Raw genomic sequence first — 19629 nt, 5'->3', positions numbered from 1 at the left:
GAATATGTATACAAAAATCACAGAATACAAATTTTTTAAATAATCTCAGTAGGCAAATACAGTAGGTAAGATTTTAATCAATTTCTCTTTTAATTTACTTATTGCAATCTAAATTACTAATAGTGAAATGTATTGCATCATGATCCAGCAATTCTACAATAGGACGGATTTGTTTTGGCTGCTGTTTCCAAAACCTATGTTGCCTGCTCTCTCCGATTCATACCATTTTAAAAGTTGGATCATACCATTTTAAAAAAAAGTTGGATCAGTTCTGAGGCTCAAATAGGAAACTTTGGATCAACTGTTTCTCTGGGAACTGTTCTCCAGATGGAACAGTTTAATGCAACAACACCGCAGGAATTCATTCTGCTCGGCTTCAGAGTTGGACAACAAGGACGCCTGCTTCTTCTCATCTCATTCACACTGGTCTACAGCCTCACTTTGGTTGAAAACATGGCCATCATCCTGGTAGTATCTCAAGATGCTCATTTGTCTTCCCTTCCTATGTACATTTTGCTGAGCAACTTTTCCTGGCTGGAGGTCTGTTATGTAAGTGCTACAGTGCCAAGGATGCTCTTTGACTTGTCCTTCCCAGGTGGGGTCATCTCTTTCTATGCCTGCTTCATCCAATTTTATGTCTTCTTCTCCCTTGGCACTACTGAATGCTTCTTTCTCTCAGCCATGGCCTTAGATCGGTATTTGGCCATTTGCTATCCATTACGATACACACAGATTATGTCTAAAAAGATGTGCTTCTTCCTAGTGACTATTTGTTGGGTTATTGGCTTTCTCTGGTACATTGTCCCAGTGTCCTTGATCTCCAGGTTGTCCTTTTGTGGTCCCAACTCTATTGATCACTACATTTGTGACTCTGGAGGACTTTTGGCTCTGGCTTGCCATCCCTTGGAATCTCTCTCTCTTTTCTGCTATGTCATCACTTCTGTCTTGATTCTGGGCACTTTCCTTTTCATTGTGGCCTCCTATGTGGGGATTATTTTCACCCTGATAAAAAACTCCAGTGAAAACACTGGAAATAAAGGAATTTATACTGTGTCTTCTCACCTAGCAGTGGTGACACTTTTTTACGGGTCTGTGGCCACTATGTACATTGGACACACCGAGAAAAATCATACTAAGAATACTAAAGTGATGACACTGTTCTATTCTGCTGTTGCCCCTTTGCTCAATCCATTGATCTACTGCCTCAGGAATAATCAGGTGAAAGAAGCACTGGTTAGGTTCTTGAGAAAGAAGGGAGTTATATAGTGAAATCAATGCAATTCAATTGGATTCTATCAGGATCAAGTAGTTGTTGGGTAGATAAATAGCTGTGAAAGTGGCCACCTTCAACTGTGGGCAATGAAGAGAAAGGAAATGTTATGCAATTTAATAGTAGAATCCTTTAAACCTTAATAGTAATGTTGCTTTTAATACCAATAATATTTATTCTTGCAGTTTTAATAATAATAATAATAGCTATATGAATATCAGTAATGTTTATTCTTGCAGTTGTTATTTCAAATTGTAATATTTCAACAAGTATATAATATCAGCACATTTCAAGTACGCCATATCTATTTCTGTTTCACAGCAGATCTCAGAGTGACTCTTCTGGAAAAGTAAGCCTTTTCCATTGAATAAGAAATTATTGAAGCCACAAACATCAAAAGAGTGCAATCAGTATCAGATCTCAAGAAACCCAATGGGTTTTAATACATTACATTTGCTAATTGATGAAGTACTTGTAATCTGTTTTGCATGTAACCTGTATCTGCATAACTAATCTGTCTTCTTTTTTCTCTCATCCTCCACCAATTTAATTTCTATTTTTGTAACTGTCGTTCATAAAGATGTGCATCTTGTAATAAATGTTGTTACTTGGAAAAGATTCCTCTAGACTCCTGATATTTTTGCCATAGGAAGCATGTGATTGCCATAGAAAGTTTAGGTTGAGTTTAGGTTGAGATAACCAACAAGGCTATGGCTGAGCAGGATTTGGCGACCTCATTATCTTGGCAGACCTGAAGGAGAGGCTGCTGTAAGCATGTTTGAAAGAATATATGACTCCCACATTTTTCAAAACAGCAACAGTATAAGTCTACCAATTTTATTCAGGGAATGAAGGAAGTTTGGATGAATCACTCCATTGTGTGTCCAACATGAACTCTTGTGTTCAATGTTCTTTCATTCTAAATGTACAACATTCTGCAAGCATGGTTTTTTTCTGACATTGCAAATCAACTTCATATTCCCTCTCCTTGCTCTTAACACATGTCAATCTTTAGTCCTTTCAATTATTATCCAGACACTTGGTTTGTTTTCATTTTATCTTTGTCTCATCTCACAAAATCACTGACAATATTAACAAATTTAAAAACTCCCTTTTAAAGACCCCGTAATTCCTTAGTTCGTGGTACAGTCAGGTCAACTGGATGGAGCTGAGTGTTTACTGGCCGGATGCCCTTCCTGATGCCAGGTGGATTTCACAGCAGGTATTATTTTCTTTGCACTTTAGGAAAGAAACATCTGCTGCTCCCTAGGATTGATTTCTCAATGTTCTATGTGGGAGGAAAGTGTCTTCACTACTAGATCATCATGTCACTCAAACAACTTTAATAAATATCTTTTGTAAACCCAATGTAGAAATGTTATCAACCAATTTCATTTATATATTCACTTCAGGTGACAGAGAAAGAATTGGTGATTATGTTTAGTAATTAAAACACACCTTCCCAACAAGGCACTGTGAACTGTGGGCCTCTGTCGAAAATGATTGGGAAAATTTTGTTTCAGGTAATGTGTTAAATAAATTATCCCAAGAGTGCAGAGGAACCCAGATTAAGTCAGATGGTAACTTGGCCTTTGACACGAGGAAGTCGATAATAAATATAATAAATATAATAAAGTAAGGTTCTACATTTAGGCAAAAAAAAAAATGCACAGGTACCGTATATGTGGTACCTTGCTCAATAGTAGTAATTGTGAGAGGGATCTTGGAGTCCTAGTGGACAACCATTTAGATATGACTAGCAGTGTGCAGCAGCTGCCAAAAAAGCCAACACAGTTCTGGGCTGCATAAATAGAGGGATAGAATCAAGATCACGTGAAGTGTTAGTGCCACTTTATAATGCCTTGGTAAGGCCACACTTGGAATATTGCATTCAGTTTTGGTCGCCACGATGTAAAAAACATGTTGAGACTCTAGAAAGAGTGCAGAGAAGAGCAACAAAGATGATTAGGGGAATGAAGGCTAAAACATATGAAGAACGGTTGCAGGAATTGGGTATTTCTAGTTTAATAAAAAGAAGGACTAGGGGAGACATGATAGCAGTGTTCCAATATCTCAGGGGTTGCTACAAAGAAGAGGGAGTCAGGCTGTTCTCCAAAGCACCTGAGGGTAGAACAAGAAGCAATGGGTGGAAACTAATCAAGGAGAGAAGCAACCTAGAACTAAGGAGAAATTTCCTGACAGTTAGAACAATTAATAAGTGGAACGACTTGCCTGCAGAAGTTGTGAATGCTCCAACACTGGAAATTTTTAAGAAAATGTTGGATAATCATCTGTCTGAGATGGTGTAGGGTTTCCTGCCTGGGCAGGGGGTTGGACTAGAAGGCCTCCAAGGTCCCTTCCAACTCTGTTGTTGTTATTATTAAATTCCAAGAAAGCTCTATCCCAACATTCTTGTTCAAAGGTGTAACAATCTAGTCAGTTTATTGATGGCTCAGAGAAAAGTGTGGCAAGAGGAAATCACCTTTGACTTTGAACCTGTTCTAATGCAAAGCCTTTAAAGTCACAAAGAGGAAGACAGATATTTTAAATACTCAAAAATGTCAAGTGCATATCAGATTATGTTCTCAAGAACACCTTCTGAGTCTGATGGAAAAGAGTTGCTGAATGAAAAGAGTTGCTGCCTTCAAAAGTAGATCATAAAAATACAGATTCAAATATTATTAAGGAATTCAGCCTGTACACAAAGGAGCATGCAGGATATTGGAGATAAGATGAGAAGGAAAGTCTTGTTTTAATAAAATAAATATTTTGGGGGCATTAGAATCCCATTTCAAGGTGGACCTTCTTCTTGGTGAGATGAACCAGTGATTGCAAACTTTGTTTTTCTAATTTTCTGGGAGGGAGACTGTTTTATGTCGTGGGGGGTGGTAGGTTCCAGAGAATCACTGATGTACACCTTACCAGTTTCAATCTTAACACATTTAATCTTCATGTTGAATACCCTTGAGAAACCTGCCCTCCACTGATTTATTCACTCTCACAGGAAATTTTGTTTTCATGGATTTAAATCTATTCTCAATAGAGCAGTTCCCAAGAAGGTTTTCTTTGTTGGATGAAATCAGTAGCAACCTTTTTGGGGAAAAAATTGATTTAAATTCAGTATGAAGCATATAACCAAACTTAAATCTTTTATTCCTTCACAATCAAGTGAAACTCTGAGCACCAGACATACTGCCTTGTCCCTGCTTGGTTGGAACTGCTCATCCTGCACAGCTATGGTACAGAAAGAATCATTAACAAACCAAACTAAATAATATAATTTTAGAAGAAAGATTTAGTAAGATTTACTAAGATCTGAAAAATGGTTTGGACTGCTGAGGATGGTTTCTGGGAAAATGCAGAGTTTATTGAAGTCTTGTTGATTAAATTGTTAAGAGTAGTATGTGAGTGGGGAGAAGAAAAGAGAATAACTTTGGATCAGTTTCCGATAGACTGTGGCAGATGACTGCTAGAATATGCTGGGAGTTTTGCAAAAAGAAATGATTCAGAAATATATTTTCTCAGAGAAGAATATGTATACAAAAATCACAGAATACAAACTTTTTAAATAATCTCAGTAGGTAAATACAGTAGGTAAGATTTTAATCAATTTCTCTTTTAATAGGTATTTTACTTATTGCAAATTACTACTAAATTACTACTAAATTACTACTAGTGAAATGTATTAAATCATGATCCAGCAATTCTACAATAGGACGGATTTGTTTTGGCTGCTGTTTCCAAAACTTCTGTTGCCTGCTCTCTCCGATTCATACCATTTAAAAAAAAAGTTGGATCAGTTCTGAGGCTCAAATAGGAAACTTTGGATCAACTGTTTCTCTGGGAACTGTGCTCCAGATGGAACAGTTTAATGCAATAACACTGCAGGAATTCATTCTGCTTGGCTTCAGAATTGAACAACAAGGACGCCTGCTTCTCATCTTATTCACACTGGTCTACAGGACAGGACACTTTATACTCAAGTTGTGTTAGGATTTTGCAGGGGATCATGGAAGCAAAGGAAATTTAGAATTTTTTTTTTAGAACAATATAGTTTTTCTGTGGGGGAAGTGAGGAAAGGCTCAAATGTTTTCAGCAAAATATTTTTTTTAATTTCTTTTTGTCACAACAGTATACACAAACATTGTCATGAATAAAACAACCTATCTTGAAGAAAAAAAATATATATGTATATATATATATATATATATATATATATATATATATATATATATATATATATATATATATATAAGTAAAAAATATGCATCAACTATATTAATTTGATATAATGAAGAGAACAATAAGACAGGAACGGTAGGCACTTTTGTGCTCTTATGCACGCCCCTTATAGTCCTCTTAGGAATGGGGTGAGGTCAATAGTAGACAGTTTTTGGTTGAAGATTTTGGGATTTTGAGTAGAAACTATGGAGTCAGGTAATCAGTTCCAAGCATTAACCACTCTGTTACAGAAGTCATATTTTCTGCAATCAAGTTTGAATCTGTTGACATTAAGCTTGAATCTATTTTTTGCTCTTGTAATATTGCGATTGAAGCTGAAGTAGTCTTTTATAGGAAGAATATTGCAATAGATGATTTTGTGTGTTAAACACAGGTCATGTTGAAGTCGACGGAGTTGTAAGTTTTCTAATCCCAGGATTTCAAGCCTGTTGGTATAAGGTATTTTGTTGTTTTCGGAGGAGCGAAGAACTCTTCTAATAAAATATTTCTGGACTCGTTCTATTGTATTTATGTCAGAGATGTGGTATGGGTTCCAGACGGATGAACTATATTCAAGAATAGGTCTGGCAAATGTTTTGTATGCTCTAGTTAGTAGTGTAGAGTTTTTGGAAAAGAAGCTGTGTAAAATTAGGTTTACAACTCTTAGGGCCTTTTTTGCTATGTAGTTGCAGTGGGCTTTGGCATTAAGGTCATTTGATATGAGAACTCCAAGATCTTTGACAGGGTGGGGGTCGTCAGTAAGGTAATGACCATCAAGTTTGTACTTGTTGATAGGATTCTTTTTTCCAATATGTAAGACTGAGCATTTGCTGGTTAAGATTTGGAGTTGCCAAGTTTTAGACCAATCGGAAATTAAATCGAGGTCTTCTTGAAAGGTAGAAGTATTATTAGTGGTATTAAATAGTTTGACATCGTCAGCAAAGAGAACACAATAACTTCAGATGAGATCACAGAGATCATTTATGTATAGTATGAAGAGTGTTGGTCCAAGAACACTACCTTGGGGAATGCCACTTTTGACAGGAACAGGATTTGATATAGCGTTGCCAATTTTGACCACTTGTTGTCTGTTTGACAGGAAGGCGTTTATCCAATTGTGAAGAGGTCCCGAAATGCCGTAGGATTTTAGTTTGAGGAGTAGTTTATCGTGTACTACTGTGTCAAAAGCTTTGCAGAAGTCTATATAGATTGCATCTATTGCTTTTCCTTGATCAATAGATGCACTCTACATAGACTTCTGCAAAGCTTTTGATTCAGTTTGATTCAATATCTCTTAGTCAATGCTAGAGGAAGCCATATAGACATGTATCATATCAGGGATGAAATGCTCCTAGTTCGGACTGGATCGCGCAATCTGGTAGCGATCGTGGCCGCTGGTTCGGTGATCCGGTAGCGATGGCAGAGTGAAGCTCCACCCACCTGCCCGGGTGTCATTACTTCCTGGGTTTAACCAGGAAGTAATGTGTTTTTTATATTCTTCACATGCGCAGAAGGTCTGTGCGTGCATGTGTTGCATGTGCAAGTGAAGTGAGTATGCATGTGTGGTGCGTATGCTTCTGAGCCAGAAAGGAAGGTAAGTAGATTTCACCCCTGTACCATGTAGAATTTTTTATGCTCATAGTAGGGCATATTTTTCAAGTTTAGGATTATTAGTGAAAATAACACAATAAAACAGATAATTATTTGTTTTTTTAAAACCAAAATATACTCTGTAATCATACTGTATTGTTTTTGGTTATGGGACAAAACAGGTTTGTGAGCTGTTTGATGTATCAGCTGATTTTGATTCTTGAATATTAATGTTTTCTCAGTTATTGTTTCATATTTTTTGATGAACATTTCAGCACAGCTTTGTAGCTTCTGAAAAAAACCCCAGTGCATTTCAAATATTATAATTAAACTTCAGAACAACCTTTTTTTCCAAAATATCATATATCTATATGATGCAGATAAATATTGGAAAAATTCATCTTCTTTGCTGGTCATTAGGAAAGATATGGTAGAACTTTATCATTTCTGGCAATTCATAGAAAAATGGCAACTGATTACTGAATGACCATAATCTATCTATCTATCTATCTATCTATCTATCTATCTATCTATCTATCTATCTATCTATAAGCAAAAAGAATTCACACAGCATCACGAAATCTCCAGAATTGTAAAGCCTACAAACTTGAAATTTTGCACATATGTTCCTCTTGGCTTCTAGGTATTCGCTTAGAAAGGATTTTTCGAAATGACCATCAGGGCATTAGTATTTGCTATATTATTATTAAGGCGCTCTGATGCTAAGCACCTGAAAAAAACTCTGTTCCAACTGCCACTTGGACGTGGGCGTGGACTCAGCTGGCCTGAGGGCTGGGAGTTTGGGAGAGGATCAGTGGGGCCAGCCTGAGGGAGAGAAGGAGGATAGGAGAGGCCGATCATAACTACTCATTAATTTTCAAGCTGTAAGTGTCAATCTATCAAGTCCGAGCACATAGTTTCGTAGCGGAGGACGGGTGTCCAGCTAGTAGTATATATTCATGAATATGTTTCTCTTTCAAGCTAATCCAATAGACATCTGAGATAATAACAAATGCAACTTTATATGACAGTGATTCTTATATACGATTACAGATGGAATTGACCAATGGAACAGCAGTCCAGGAATTCATTTTGCTGGGATTTCGAATGGATCAGAAGAAGCAGTTCCTGCTGTTTACTTTCTTGATTGTCCTTTATGTGTTCACTTTGGTTGAAAATAGCACAATCATCACTGTGGTCCTTATAGATAATCAGTTGAGCCAACTCCCCATGTATATCCTGCTAAGCAATTTTTCTTGGCTGGAGATTTGCTATGTGACCACCAGTATTCCCCGCTTGCTTTACAATCTGGCAACCCAAAACCAGGTCATCTCCTTCCATGCCTGCTTCTTCCAATTTTATGCCTTCTTCTCACTTGGCAACACTGAATTTTTCTTCCTCTCAGCCATGGCTTTAGATCGCTACTTAGCTATCTGCCACCCCTTGCATTATCCCACTATTGTGTCCCCAAACTTCTGCTATAGATTAATAACTGGATGTTGGTTGTTTGGCTTTCTGGGATTCCTTCTCCCAGTTGTTTTGATCTCCAAATTGTCATTTTGTGGAGACAACATCATCAACCACTTTGTCTGTGATCCTGTACCAATTCTTTCCTTAGCTTGTCCGCCTCTTGGGAAGGCTCCAATTGTCATGCAAGTTAGCATACAAACACTGTTTTCGGTCAATGTCTTCTTTGTGATATTTTCCTATGGCAACGTGATCTACACTTTGATGAAATCCTTCAGCAAATGTCAGTGCACAAAGGGCTTCTCTACCGTCTCCATGCATCTCCTAGTGGTGACGCTTTTCTATGGTACTGTGGGAGCCATGTATGTAATTCCACATGGTGAAAGCCGCCCAAACATTAGTAAGGCGATCGCAGTATTTTATGCTGCTATCACGCCATTTCTCAATCCGTTGATCTACTGTCTGAGGAATGACAAAATGAAAGAGGCACTGGGCAAGCTGATTAGAAGAATATGATAAGATTTCTCCTGAAAAAGATCACAGTGGAAAAGACATAAATCTGACTGGAGAAAATCCAAATTTTTAATTCATTTAGGGGAAAAGAAGGGGTCTGACTAGTCTGAAAGATGGAAAGACTCATGAACTCTCTGACATACGATACAGTGAAGAAAATGCATATTCTCCTGCTTGTCTCATTGTTTCAAAATATTTGCCTTTCCTAATAGTATCTATGGAAATTCTTAGTCATCCAGTCATGGTTGTCCCAAAGGTGCTTTTTCAAGAGGCAACTGGCCTTTCTTTATTTTTCCTTGAAGATGCTTCGCTTCACATCCAAGAAGCTTCTTCAGTTCTTTCCTAATAGATGGTTTTAAAACTGGATAGAAATATCTTATGGATGGCAGTACTTATCATACCTTAAATAGCTTGAGAAGTATTTCACCATAGAAGAAATGGATAAAATAGGAAAGACTAGATGAATCCAATATTCTGGATGGAGTGTACAAAGTTGAACTGGATACCTGAGCAGAAATATTTCTTTACTTTGAAAGCATTTACTGATGCTTCTGATATGTAATTCTCACAGAAAACAGTGTACATTTGATATTATCCCCTCTAGAAGAGACAGGTGGCATTCGACTTATGATCACAATGGAGCCAAAATTTCTGTTGCGAAGTGAAACAGTTGTTAACTGAGTTTTGACCCATTTTATGACAGTTATTAAGTGAAGCGCCGCAGTGGTTAAGTTAGTAATGCAATTGTTAAGTGAATCTGATTTCCCCGTTGACTTTGCTTGTCAAAAGGTCATAACAAGTGATAAGGTGACCTGGAACACTGCAATTATTAAAACATTATTATTAATTGTCATAAATACGTGCCAGTGGCAAAGCATCTGAATTATGAGACCATGGGAATGCTGCAACAGTTTGCAAGTTTGAAAAACAGTCATGCATCACATTTTTCAGTTACGTTGTAATTTTGAATGGTCACTAAATGAAATGTGGTAAGTCGGGGACATACAGCTTGAAATGCTTAATTTTTATTTACATTATGTTATTAATAACAATGTAAAGTTAATAACAACAATCAATCATCAATTAAGACCCAAAAAAATCAAATGATAAACAACTGCCTAATCAAGGAACCACCAAGGATAATTCCACCAATACTGACATGACAAATCCTACTGTCTTCTAATTCTAACATTAATCTAATCCTAATTGGGTAATTGGGGGACGTATTGGCTCAGTGGTTAGGACGCTGAGCTTGTTGATCGAAAGGTCAGCAGTTCAGCGGTTCGAATCTCTGGTGCTGCCGTGTAACGGGGTGAGCTCCTGTTACTTCTCCCAGCTTCTGCCAACCTAGCAGTTCGAAAGCACATAAAAAGTGCAAGTAGAAAAATAGGGACCACCTTTGATGGGAAGGTAACAGCATTCCATGCGCCTTTGGCATTGAGTCATGCCGGCCACATGACCACAGAGACATCTTTGGACATCATCTGGTTCTTCGGCTTTGAAACGGAGATGAGCACCACCCCCTAGAGTCATGAACAACTAGCATGTATGTGTGAGGGGAACCTTTACCTTTACCTTTATTGGTCTTATCCCTAAATCATAAAAAAAAAAAAGAGAGAGAATTTGGAGAGGTAGCGGGACTCAAAATTAGTAAAAATAAATCTAAATTGATTACAAAAAAACTCACAAAAAGCAGGAAATTGAATTAGAAGACAAAATAAAAATGAAGACAACTAAGAAAATAAAGTACTTGGAATTTGGCTTACAGTGAAATGCTTCTCAATTAAGGAGGACAACTATGACAAATTGGTACATGAAATAAAAAAAGATTTAGGAAATTGGGAAAAGTTGCAAATCTCATTTTTAGGTAGAATAGCAACAGTGAAGATGAATATACTGCCGAGAATGCTATTTCTGTTCCAAGTGATACCACTGAAATTAAGAAAAACATTTTTTCAAGAATTAAACAAATTAATCTCTAAATTTAGATGGCAAAGAAAAAAGCCCAGGATTAAATTGAAATTACACCAAGATACAAAGGATAGAGGGGGATTGGCGTTACCAGAATGGGAAATTTATCATCAAGCAGCGAATCTAGTCTAGTTAAAAGACTGGATGGAGCTGAAAAATAACAGAGTGTTAACAATAGAAGGACATGATTTATAAGCAGGGTGGCATACATTCCTCTGGGACAAGAAGTATAAAACACATAAATATTTTCAAATATACTGGATCAGGGATGCATTGTTACAGGTTTGGGAAAAGATAAAACAAAAACATTATACAAGAATTCCAGTGTGGTTATCACCAACTGAAGCATTGATATATCCAAATTTACTGGAGAAAAATAAGATAATTAGATATAAGGAAAAATGACCTGGGAGATTTGAAAAAGAAACAGGAACTAGAACAAGATATTGGTAGGGTGACAGATTGGTGGACATTCAGACACATCCAATCTAAAGTTGTAAGAGATAAAAAAAAAGGTATGAAATACAAAAGGAACCGCAAGAATTGGACAAAATTATTCATGGAACAGAAATAAAATTAATTAGTAATATATATAAATATCTACTTAGGTACAAAATGGAGGAAGAGGTAGTTAAGGACACCATGATTAGATGGGTGAAAATTTTGGCTATAATGTAGAATTGGAGAAATGGGAAAAATTATGAGAAATAAACATTAAATTCACACTATCGACGACACTCAAGGAAAACCAGCTAAAAATGTTTTACAGATGGCATTTTACACGAATACAGCTTGCTAAAATATTTCCTAATAATTCTTCAAACTGTTGGAAATGCAAAAAAAAGTTTCTGGAACCTCTAGTGCTCATCTCCTAAAGCAAAAAAAATATTGGTCCAGAATTAGAAACTGGATAGAAGAGATAAGTGGATATAATGTGGACCTGAAACCAGAGACATTTTTACTTGGGATATTAACCACAACCTACAGTAAAGAAATTCAGTATTTGATATTACATATAATCACGGCGGCAAGGATTGTCTACCCACAGTTTTGGAAAAATGAAAACATACCAACAGAGGAAGAAATAATCAAGAAAATTCTGGGCTGTGCGGAGATGGATAAATTAACGAGAGAAATAAAAGAAAAGGAAGAGACAGAGTACAATCAAGTATGGACCAAGTGGTACGAGTGGTTAGAGAATAGGAAAAGTAAATAGACATAAATGATGGAGAAGAGAAGATGACAAATGTGTAAAATGTTTTAAATAAATAGAACTTGATAAAAAGGGACGAAAAAGACAAAGACGATAAAAGAGAAAAAAAAACAGGAATATATAAAGCAGAAAGTAGATGGAACGAAACTGACATGTAAAAAGAAAACACATCTTATGTGTTTATGTTATGTATGCTTGTGTTGTGTTGTTGTAATAAAACCAATAAAAACTTTTTTTTAAAAAGAGAGAGAGAGTGAGTACAGTGGGTGGGATAAACAGATGAAACAATGCCCATAACTACTACAGTGATAAGAAAAGTTTGGCAAGATCATACATTTAGATGATGATGATGATGATGATGATGATGATGATAATAATAATAATAATAATAATAATAATAATAATAATAATAATAATAATAATAATAATAATAATAATAATAATAATAATAATAATTATTATTATTTAATTTTTATACCACCCTTCTCCCGAAGGACTCAGGGCAGTTAACAGCCAGATAAAATACAATACAATACAATACAATACAATACAATACAATACAATACAATACAATACAATACAATAAAACCAATTAAAAAACTTATTCAATATAGCCAATAATTTAAGTATAAAATACATAATATAAAACCCCATTTAAAATCCAATTTAAAAACCCATTTTATGCCAGTCCTGCTTGGAAGAATAAATACGTCTTCAGCTCGTGGCGAAAGATTCGGAGGTCAGGAAGTTGACGGAGTCCAGGAGGAAGCTCGTTCCAAGAGGGTAGGTGCCCCCACACCTAGATATAGGATGCAAAGCAATTGCCTGTTCGTGGTATTCAGAATGGACTTTTTTTTTTTGCCTCATATAATTCATTATATAGCACCAGGTCTCAGGAAGTATAGAGAAAGCCATTACTGATCAGTTGTGGACTGCTTTCACTGTTACTTTGCATTGCTAATTCCATTAATAGAATAGAATAGAATAGAATAGAATAGAATAGAATAGAATAGAATTTTTTTATTGGCCAAGTGTGATTGGACACACAAGGAATTTGTCTTGGTGCATATGCTCTCAGTGTACATAAAAGAAAAGATACCTTCATCAAGGTACAACATTTACAACACAAATGATGGTCAATATATCAATATAAATCATATATATAAACCCACTAAATAATCACTACAGGAAGTGATGGGCGATAAATCTCTGGAATTTCAGGATATTTACTATATTCGTTTTGCAATCTTTTCCCGGTAAATTTTCAAATAGGTTCCAATGTGATTTCTAACCAAAATTTCTTACAAACAAGCTGCATTTGCAGAATAATATTGAAGCAAATGGCAATCTCCCTGAATACACAGTGGAGAGTGAAGAATAGTTAATAAAGTAGAATTCTTTTTTCTGGGGGAAAAAAGAAAAGATGATTAGAGCTTAAAACTCATCTATTCATCTGCGCAGGACTGGATTAGATTTTAGATTTTAAATTTAATTGGTTTTAACGGGTTTTTATTATGTACTTTGATATTTTAACTAATTGGCTTTTTAGAATAAGTTTTTTAATTGTATGTTTTATTGTGTATTTATATGTATTTTTATCTGCCTGTAAACCGCCCTGAGTCCCTAGGGAGATAGGGCGGTATAAAAATATGAAAAATAAATAAATAAATAAATAAATAAATAAATAGAGGACTGGAAACTAAAACATACAAAGAACAGTTGCAGGAATTGGTATTTAACTAGTCTAATGAAAAGAAAGACTAGATGTGACATGATAGCAGTGTTCCGATATCTAAGAATAGACTAGACTAGACTAGACTAGACTAGACTAGACTAGACTAGACTAGACTAGACTAGACTAGAATAGAATAGAATAGAATAGAATTTTTATTGCCCAAGTGTGATTGGACACACTAGGAATTTGTCTTGGTGCATATGTTCTCAGTGTACATAAAAGAAAAGATACCTTCATCAAGAATTCTAAGGTGCAACACTTAATGATAGTCATAGAGTACAAATAAGCAATCAGGAAACAATCAATATCAATTTAAGTTAAGGGACTACCACAAAGATCAAGCTATTCTCCAAAGCACTTGAAGACAGGACAAGAAGCAATGGATGGAAAATAATCAAGGAGAGAAGCAATCTAGAAATCCCTGGTGAAATTTCCTGACACTGGCTTGCCTTCAGAAGTTAGAGGTGCTCCAACACTGAGGTTATTAACAAAATTTGGGCAGCCACCTGTCTGGAATGATATAGGGTCTCCTGCTTGAGCAAAGAATTGAACTAGAACAATGGCACTCAATCTTTTGGGCAAGACGGACCAGCTCCATAGAGAAAGGTTTTTCCACGGACTGGAGGGAGCATGGTTTCATTGCTTGCTTACTTTCCATAGATAGGGCTTTGCTTGTTTGCATGGTCTGGTTTCTGCCATGCTACAGACTGGTGCCAATCCACAGACAAGGGTTTGGAGACCCCTTGACTAGAAGACTTCCAAGGTTCCTTCCAACTCTGTTATTAAAACTTTCTTAGATATTTTCTTCAAAATATATTTTTGAGGAAATGTTGGTGTAAGTAGAATTCTTTCTCCTGAGATATATTATTTCATTGCAAATTGGCTTTTCATATTCCCAGGTTCCATTTCCAGATAATGATAAAAGTCAACTGGGAGAATCTTTCTACAATATTCGAGCTCTTACTTATTATACATACATAGTGAGCCTTTCTACTATCAATGTCACAGCATGATTTATTCTGCATCACTCTTCAAGGCACATATATCAATAATATACAGCAACCAGCTTTTCTGATGACCTTACCATTATAGGGACCAATATTTTTACTCTGCTAAGGTATGAAACTTGAAATTCTATTTATGAGAACTGTTGGATAGGAAGAATAGATAAATGAACTGTAGTGGATGATACTCCCACTTTAATCTTCAAAGTCTATCCCGTGTGATTTTGGTACATGCCCATTATAAGTCAAGAGCCAAACAAATTGTCATGGCTTTCCCATTTATTGTACTGACACAAGGCATCAAGCAACCCCTAGTTATCTAGTTTGTTATGATAATTAATTGTACATGCAAAAAAGAAGTAATATTAATAATATATAATACTGTGTTTCCCCAAAAATAAAACCCTGTCTTATATTTTTTGAACCCTGAAATAAGTGCTTGGACTTCTTACCATGCACTCAAAGGCCCGAATGGCCTTATTATCAGGAGATGTCTTATTTTGGGGAAAACAGGGTATTAAATAAATAAGAAAGAAAGAAAGAGAGAGAGAGAGAGAGAGAGAGAGAGAGAGAGAGAGGAAGGAAGGAAGGAAGGAAGAAAGAAAGAAAGAAAGAACATAATGTATTTTGTTCCTCAGGTATCAAGCACCATGATACTGTTTAATGAACATGAGTATCTAACCTCATTAATTCATTAGTATGAAGATAATATTAAGTTAGGTTTATCATATATAAAATAATTACATCACAGCCCAAGGTGTGGTTATAATATGGGTGACTATATAAATCTTTTGAAGCCCAAATATTTTGTCCACCAAGAAAGAAGAGATGACCCTGAGGTTGGGAAAGGCAGAAAGCAAAGGGGAAGAGGATGGCAGAGGATGAGATGGTTAGATAGGATCATCAACACCATCATCAATGCATGAGTTTGGGCAGACTAAAGGAGCCTGGCATGCTGCGGTCCATGGGGTCATGAAGAAATGACCCCAACATAGCAACTGAACAACACCATATACATCTTTTAATGTTTTTAAAATGCCTTTTTATGTGATAGTGGCTTTATTATATGATTCCAGATGGAGTTGGCCAATGGGACTGGAGCCCAGGAATTCATTTTGCTGGGATTTGGAATCGATCAGCAAAAAAGCTTCTTATTGCTTGTTTTCTTGATTATCCTTTATGTTCTAACACTGGTTGAAAACAGCACCATTATAACCCTGGTCTGTCGAGATAACCATCTGGGCCAGCTTCCCATGTACATCCTGCTGAGCAACTTTTCTTGGCTGGAGATGTGCTATGTGACCACCACAATTCCCCGCATGCTTTTTGACCTTGTGACCCATAACCAGGTTATCTCTTTCTATGCTTGCTTCCTCCAGTTCTATCTCTTGTTTTCTCTTGGCACCACTGAATTCTTCTTCCTTTCAGCCATGGCTTTAGATCGATACTTAGCCATCTGCCACCCATTACACTACCAGATCATTATGACCCCACATTCCTGTTATATTCTGGTAATCGCTTGTTGGATCCTTGGTTTCCTGGGGTACATCACACCTGTTGTTTTCCTCTCTAAGTTATCCTACTGTGGACCCAACATTATTGATCATTTTGTGTGTGACCTTGTTCCACTTCTGTCCTTGGCTTGTCCTCCTCTTGGAAATGCTACTTTGATTTGCCAAATTATTGTGAACATTCTGTTTTTAAGCAATGTATTATTTGTTATGCTATCCTATGGCACTGTGATTTACACTTTGATGAAATCCTCCAGTAAAGGGAATTGTAGGAAGGGCTTCAACACTATATCTATGCATCTCTTGGTGGTGACACTTTTCTGTAGCACGGTAGGAGCAATGTATCTAATTCCAGTTGGAGGAAGCCATTTAAAGATTAATAAGACAATAACACTCTTCTATGTTGCCATTATACCTTTTCTCAATCCCTTGATCTACTGCCTGAGGAATGATCAAGTGAAGAAGGCACTGCACAAATTATTGGCAGAAATATCAGGGTCAATAATATCAAAAATTGCAGTATAAATGACGTCAATCTCACCTGCTGGTACAAAATCCAAGTTTTGTTTACTTTGCTGCATAAATGAGAGGTAATGTAGCCCTGAATGCAGTCTCCTCCCTATTTCTCCTCAACTCTGTCTCACACAAAAATCAATGCAAATTTTCTTAACCAGTTGTTTCCAAAAAGTTTTCTTAAGGTAAAAGTTCCCCCACACATGAGTGCTAATTGTTTCCAGCTCTAGGAGGAAACCATATCTAAGCCAAGGAGCCAGCACTGTCCGAAGATGTCTCTGTAGTCATGTGGCCGGCATGACTAAATGCTGAAGGTGCACGGAACAATGTTACCTTCCCACCAAAGTAGTCCTTATTTTTCTACTTACATTTTTTAAGTGTTTTCGAACTGCTAGGTTGGCAGAAGCTGGGACAAGTAACGGGAGTTCCATTACGTGGCACTAGGGATTCAAACCGCTGAACTGCTGACTTTCTGGTTGTCAAGCTCAGTGTCTTAGCCACTGAGCCACCACATCACAAAATCCTAGATATTTCCTTGACAAGTTGTTTCCAAAGAGTTGACTTACTACTTAGCTAATTGGTGGCTTTATAGATTGACTCTAAACAAATTACTCCACTCTAATATGCAACTCATTTTGAAATAGTCCAGTGTTTTATTTGAGAAGAAAAAGAGAGTCTAGACGAAACTTATTTTATAGCATGAATTAAACGGGGAACATCTAGAATTACAATGAAATTAATATGTGCCTATATTATTTTCTCACCACTATACCAATAGTGTATACTGGTGAGAAAAATGCTTAATTTGCATGATTTTTTTTTCACTCTAGCACTTTTTAATTTTACTTGCAAAAGGAACATTTTTGGTTCACACCAGTTTTCCATTTGTTATACAATTTTAATCTGACTTTTAAATTAGTTAAATGCTTCAGAGCAGTTCACATTTTTATTTCTTGTATTGCATTAAAAATAAGCGGCACTATTACAATGGATAGAAAAATGAGTTCAAAGACACAAAGTAGTATACAGCATTTTGAAATGTTAATGATGGCTTTATGAGCTTTTTTGAAGTGGTTGTTAAATGAATCAATTTGGGGGGGAGGCCGCAGAAACCAGGAGTAAATACTGATTCCAGCCAAAACGTTGTGAATTGTAACCCTGTGACAGTGGTAAAATCTGAACCGGTTTACCAGAGGTTCGCTGGCTGCGCATGCGCACTGCGGGGACACATGCACACTGCGCACCATGCACCATATTTGAGGTGTGCGTGCATGCACACGCGCATGCCAAAAGGAGGCATAGAACAGCACGCGCATATGTGTGTGTAATCAGCTGTGATGTGTGATCTATTTTTTTTTAATCAGCTGAATAGGTCGTAAAAAATGCTTTTAAAAGTAAAAAAGAAGGCTCTGACGATTGCGCGGCTCAGCTGTGATCGTCAGAGGCTCTTTTTTACCTTTTAAAAGCATTTTTTAAAAGAAGCGGCAAGTGGGCAAGTGGGCAACCTGGCAGGCATGGGCTGGGGGCCCAGGGATTTTTGCTACCAGTTCTCCAAACCAGCCACCGCCATCGCTACCGGATCGGCTTAACCGGTCCAAACCGGGAGCATTTCACCCCTGCCCTGTGATGCTGCAAAAGTCCATAAATACAAGCCAGTTGCCAAGTGCCCAAAATGCAATCACATGACTATGGGGAAGGCAGCCATCAGAACCCTGAATCCTGCTCATAAGTATCCCTAGGGAGGTCATAATTTTGAACATTTGTCAAGTAACCAGTTGTAAATCAAGGAATACCCGTATAGACAAAATGTTGTTGTTTTTTTGTGGTTCATTTTAATATGCCTATGTATAGTGCATCCTGATTTGAAATTCATTTGAGGATCTATGGGGGATATTTGTACTCAGCATAAAAATTGCATTGGATAAAAGAATTACAATTTGTTAGTTAGCTTAACTATGTTCTCGATTAGCCAAGAAAAAAAAAAGAGAAAATAGTGAATACTATACCACCAAAAGGGGACGCAGTGGCTCAGTGGCTAAGACGCTGAGCTTGTCAATCAAAAGGTTGGCAATTCAGTGGTTCGAATCCCTAGTGCTGCGTAACCGGGTGAGCTCCCATTACTTGTCCCAGCTTCTGCCAACCTAGCAGTTCGAAAGCATGTAAAAATGCAAGTAGAAAAATAGGGACCATCTTGGGTAGGAAGGTAACAGCATTCCGTGCACCTTTGGCGTTGAGTCATGCCGGCCACATGACCATGGAGACGTCTTTGGACAGTGCTGGCTCTTTGGCTTTGAAACGGAGATGAGTACCACACTCTAGAGTCAGGAACGACTAGCACATATATGCGAGGGGAACCTTTACCTTTACCTATACCACCAAAGGATGAAGAATGCCAAGGCAGCAATATCCATAATTACTACAATGAGAAGAAAACTATTACTTTGCCATAAATTTAGATTTTGAACGTTAATATACTCGGAGGGAAACTATTGCCTGATGTTGACATTTGGCATGTATTTTTTTTGCACTGTACATTGTATTATATTGTAGTTCTGATTATTGTTCACTACCCAGAGTTAATAAAGTAGATTTCTTTTACTGGGGAAAAGAAAAACTTTCTT

At 36.8% G+C, this 19629-nt stretch overlaps 3 protein-coding genes across 3 annotated transcripts; all 3 read left to right on the top strand.

The window, feature by feature from the left end:
- Positions 1 to 327: 327 nt before the first annotated feature.
- Positions 328 to 1266, top strand: LOC131198592 (olfactory receptor 11G2-like). Its single transcript, XM_058183395.1, has one exon. The coding sequence runs from the start codon at positions 328 to 330 to the stop codon at positions 1264 to 1266; it is 939 nt and encodes a 312-aa protein (XP_058039378.1).
- A 6868-nt stretch (positions 1267 to 8134) lies between these two features.
- Positions 8135 to 9064, top strand: LOC131198434 (olfactory receptor 11G2-like). Its single transcript, XM_058183076.1, has one exon. It carries the CDS (start codon positions 8135 to 8137, stop codon positions 9062 to 9064), a length of 930 nt encoding a protein of 309 aa, XP_058039059.1.
- A 6996-nt stretch (positions 9065 to 16060) lies between these two features.
- Positions 16061 to 17020, top strand: LOC131198038 (olfactory receptor 11H6-like). Its single transcript, XM_058182547.1, has one exon. The coding sequence runs from the start codon at positions 16061 to 16063 to the stop codon at positions 17018 to 17020; it is 960 nt and encodes a 319-aa protein (XP_058038530.1).
- Positions 17021 to 19629: the final 2609 nt, after the last annotated feature.

The sequence above is a fragment of the Ahaetulla prasina genome, chromosome 4, assembly GCF_028640845.1.
Source record: "Ahaetulla prasina isolate Xishuangbanna chromosome 4, ASM2864084v1, whole genome shotgun sequence".
Lineage (NCBI taxonomy): Eukaryota > Metazoa > Chordata > Lepidosauria > Squamata > Colubridae > Ahaetulla > Ahaetulla prasina.
Note: the sequence above shows the minus strand (reverse complement) of the source record. Positions and strands in the feature narration are given on the sequence as shown.

Excerpts from the sequence above, each read along its gene's own strand:
- LOC131198592 (XM_058183395.1), top strand. The coding sequence starts at position 328 with ATGGAACAGTTTAATGCAACAACACCGCAGGAATTCATTCTGCTCGGC.
- LOC131198434 (XM_058183076.1), top strand. The coding sequence starts at position 8,135 with ATGGAATTGACCAATGGAACAGCAGTCCAGGAATTCATTTTGCTGGGA.
- LOC131198038 (XM_058182547.1), top strand. The coding sequence starts at position 16,061 with ATGGAGTTGGCCAATGGGACTGGAGCCCAGGAATTCATTTTGCTGGGA.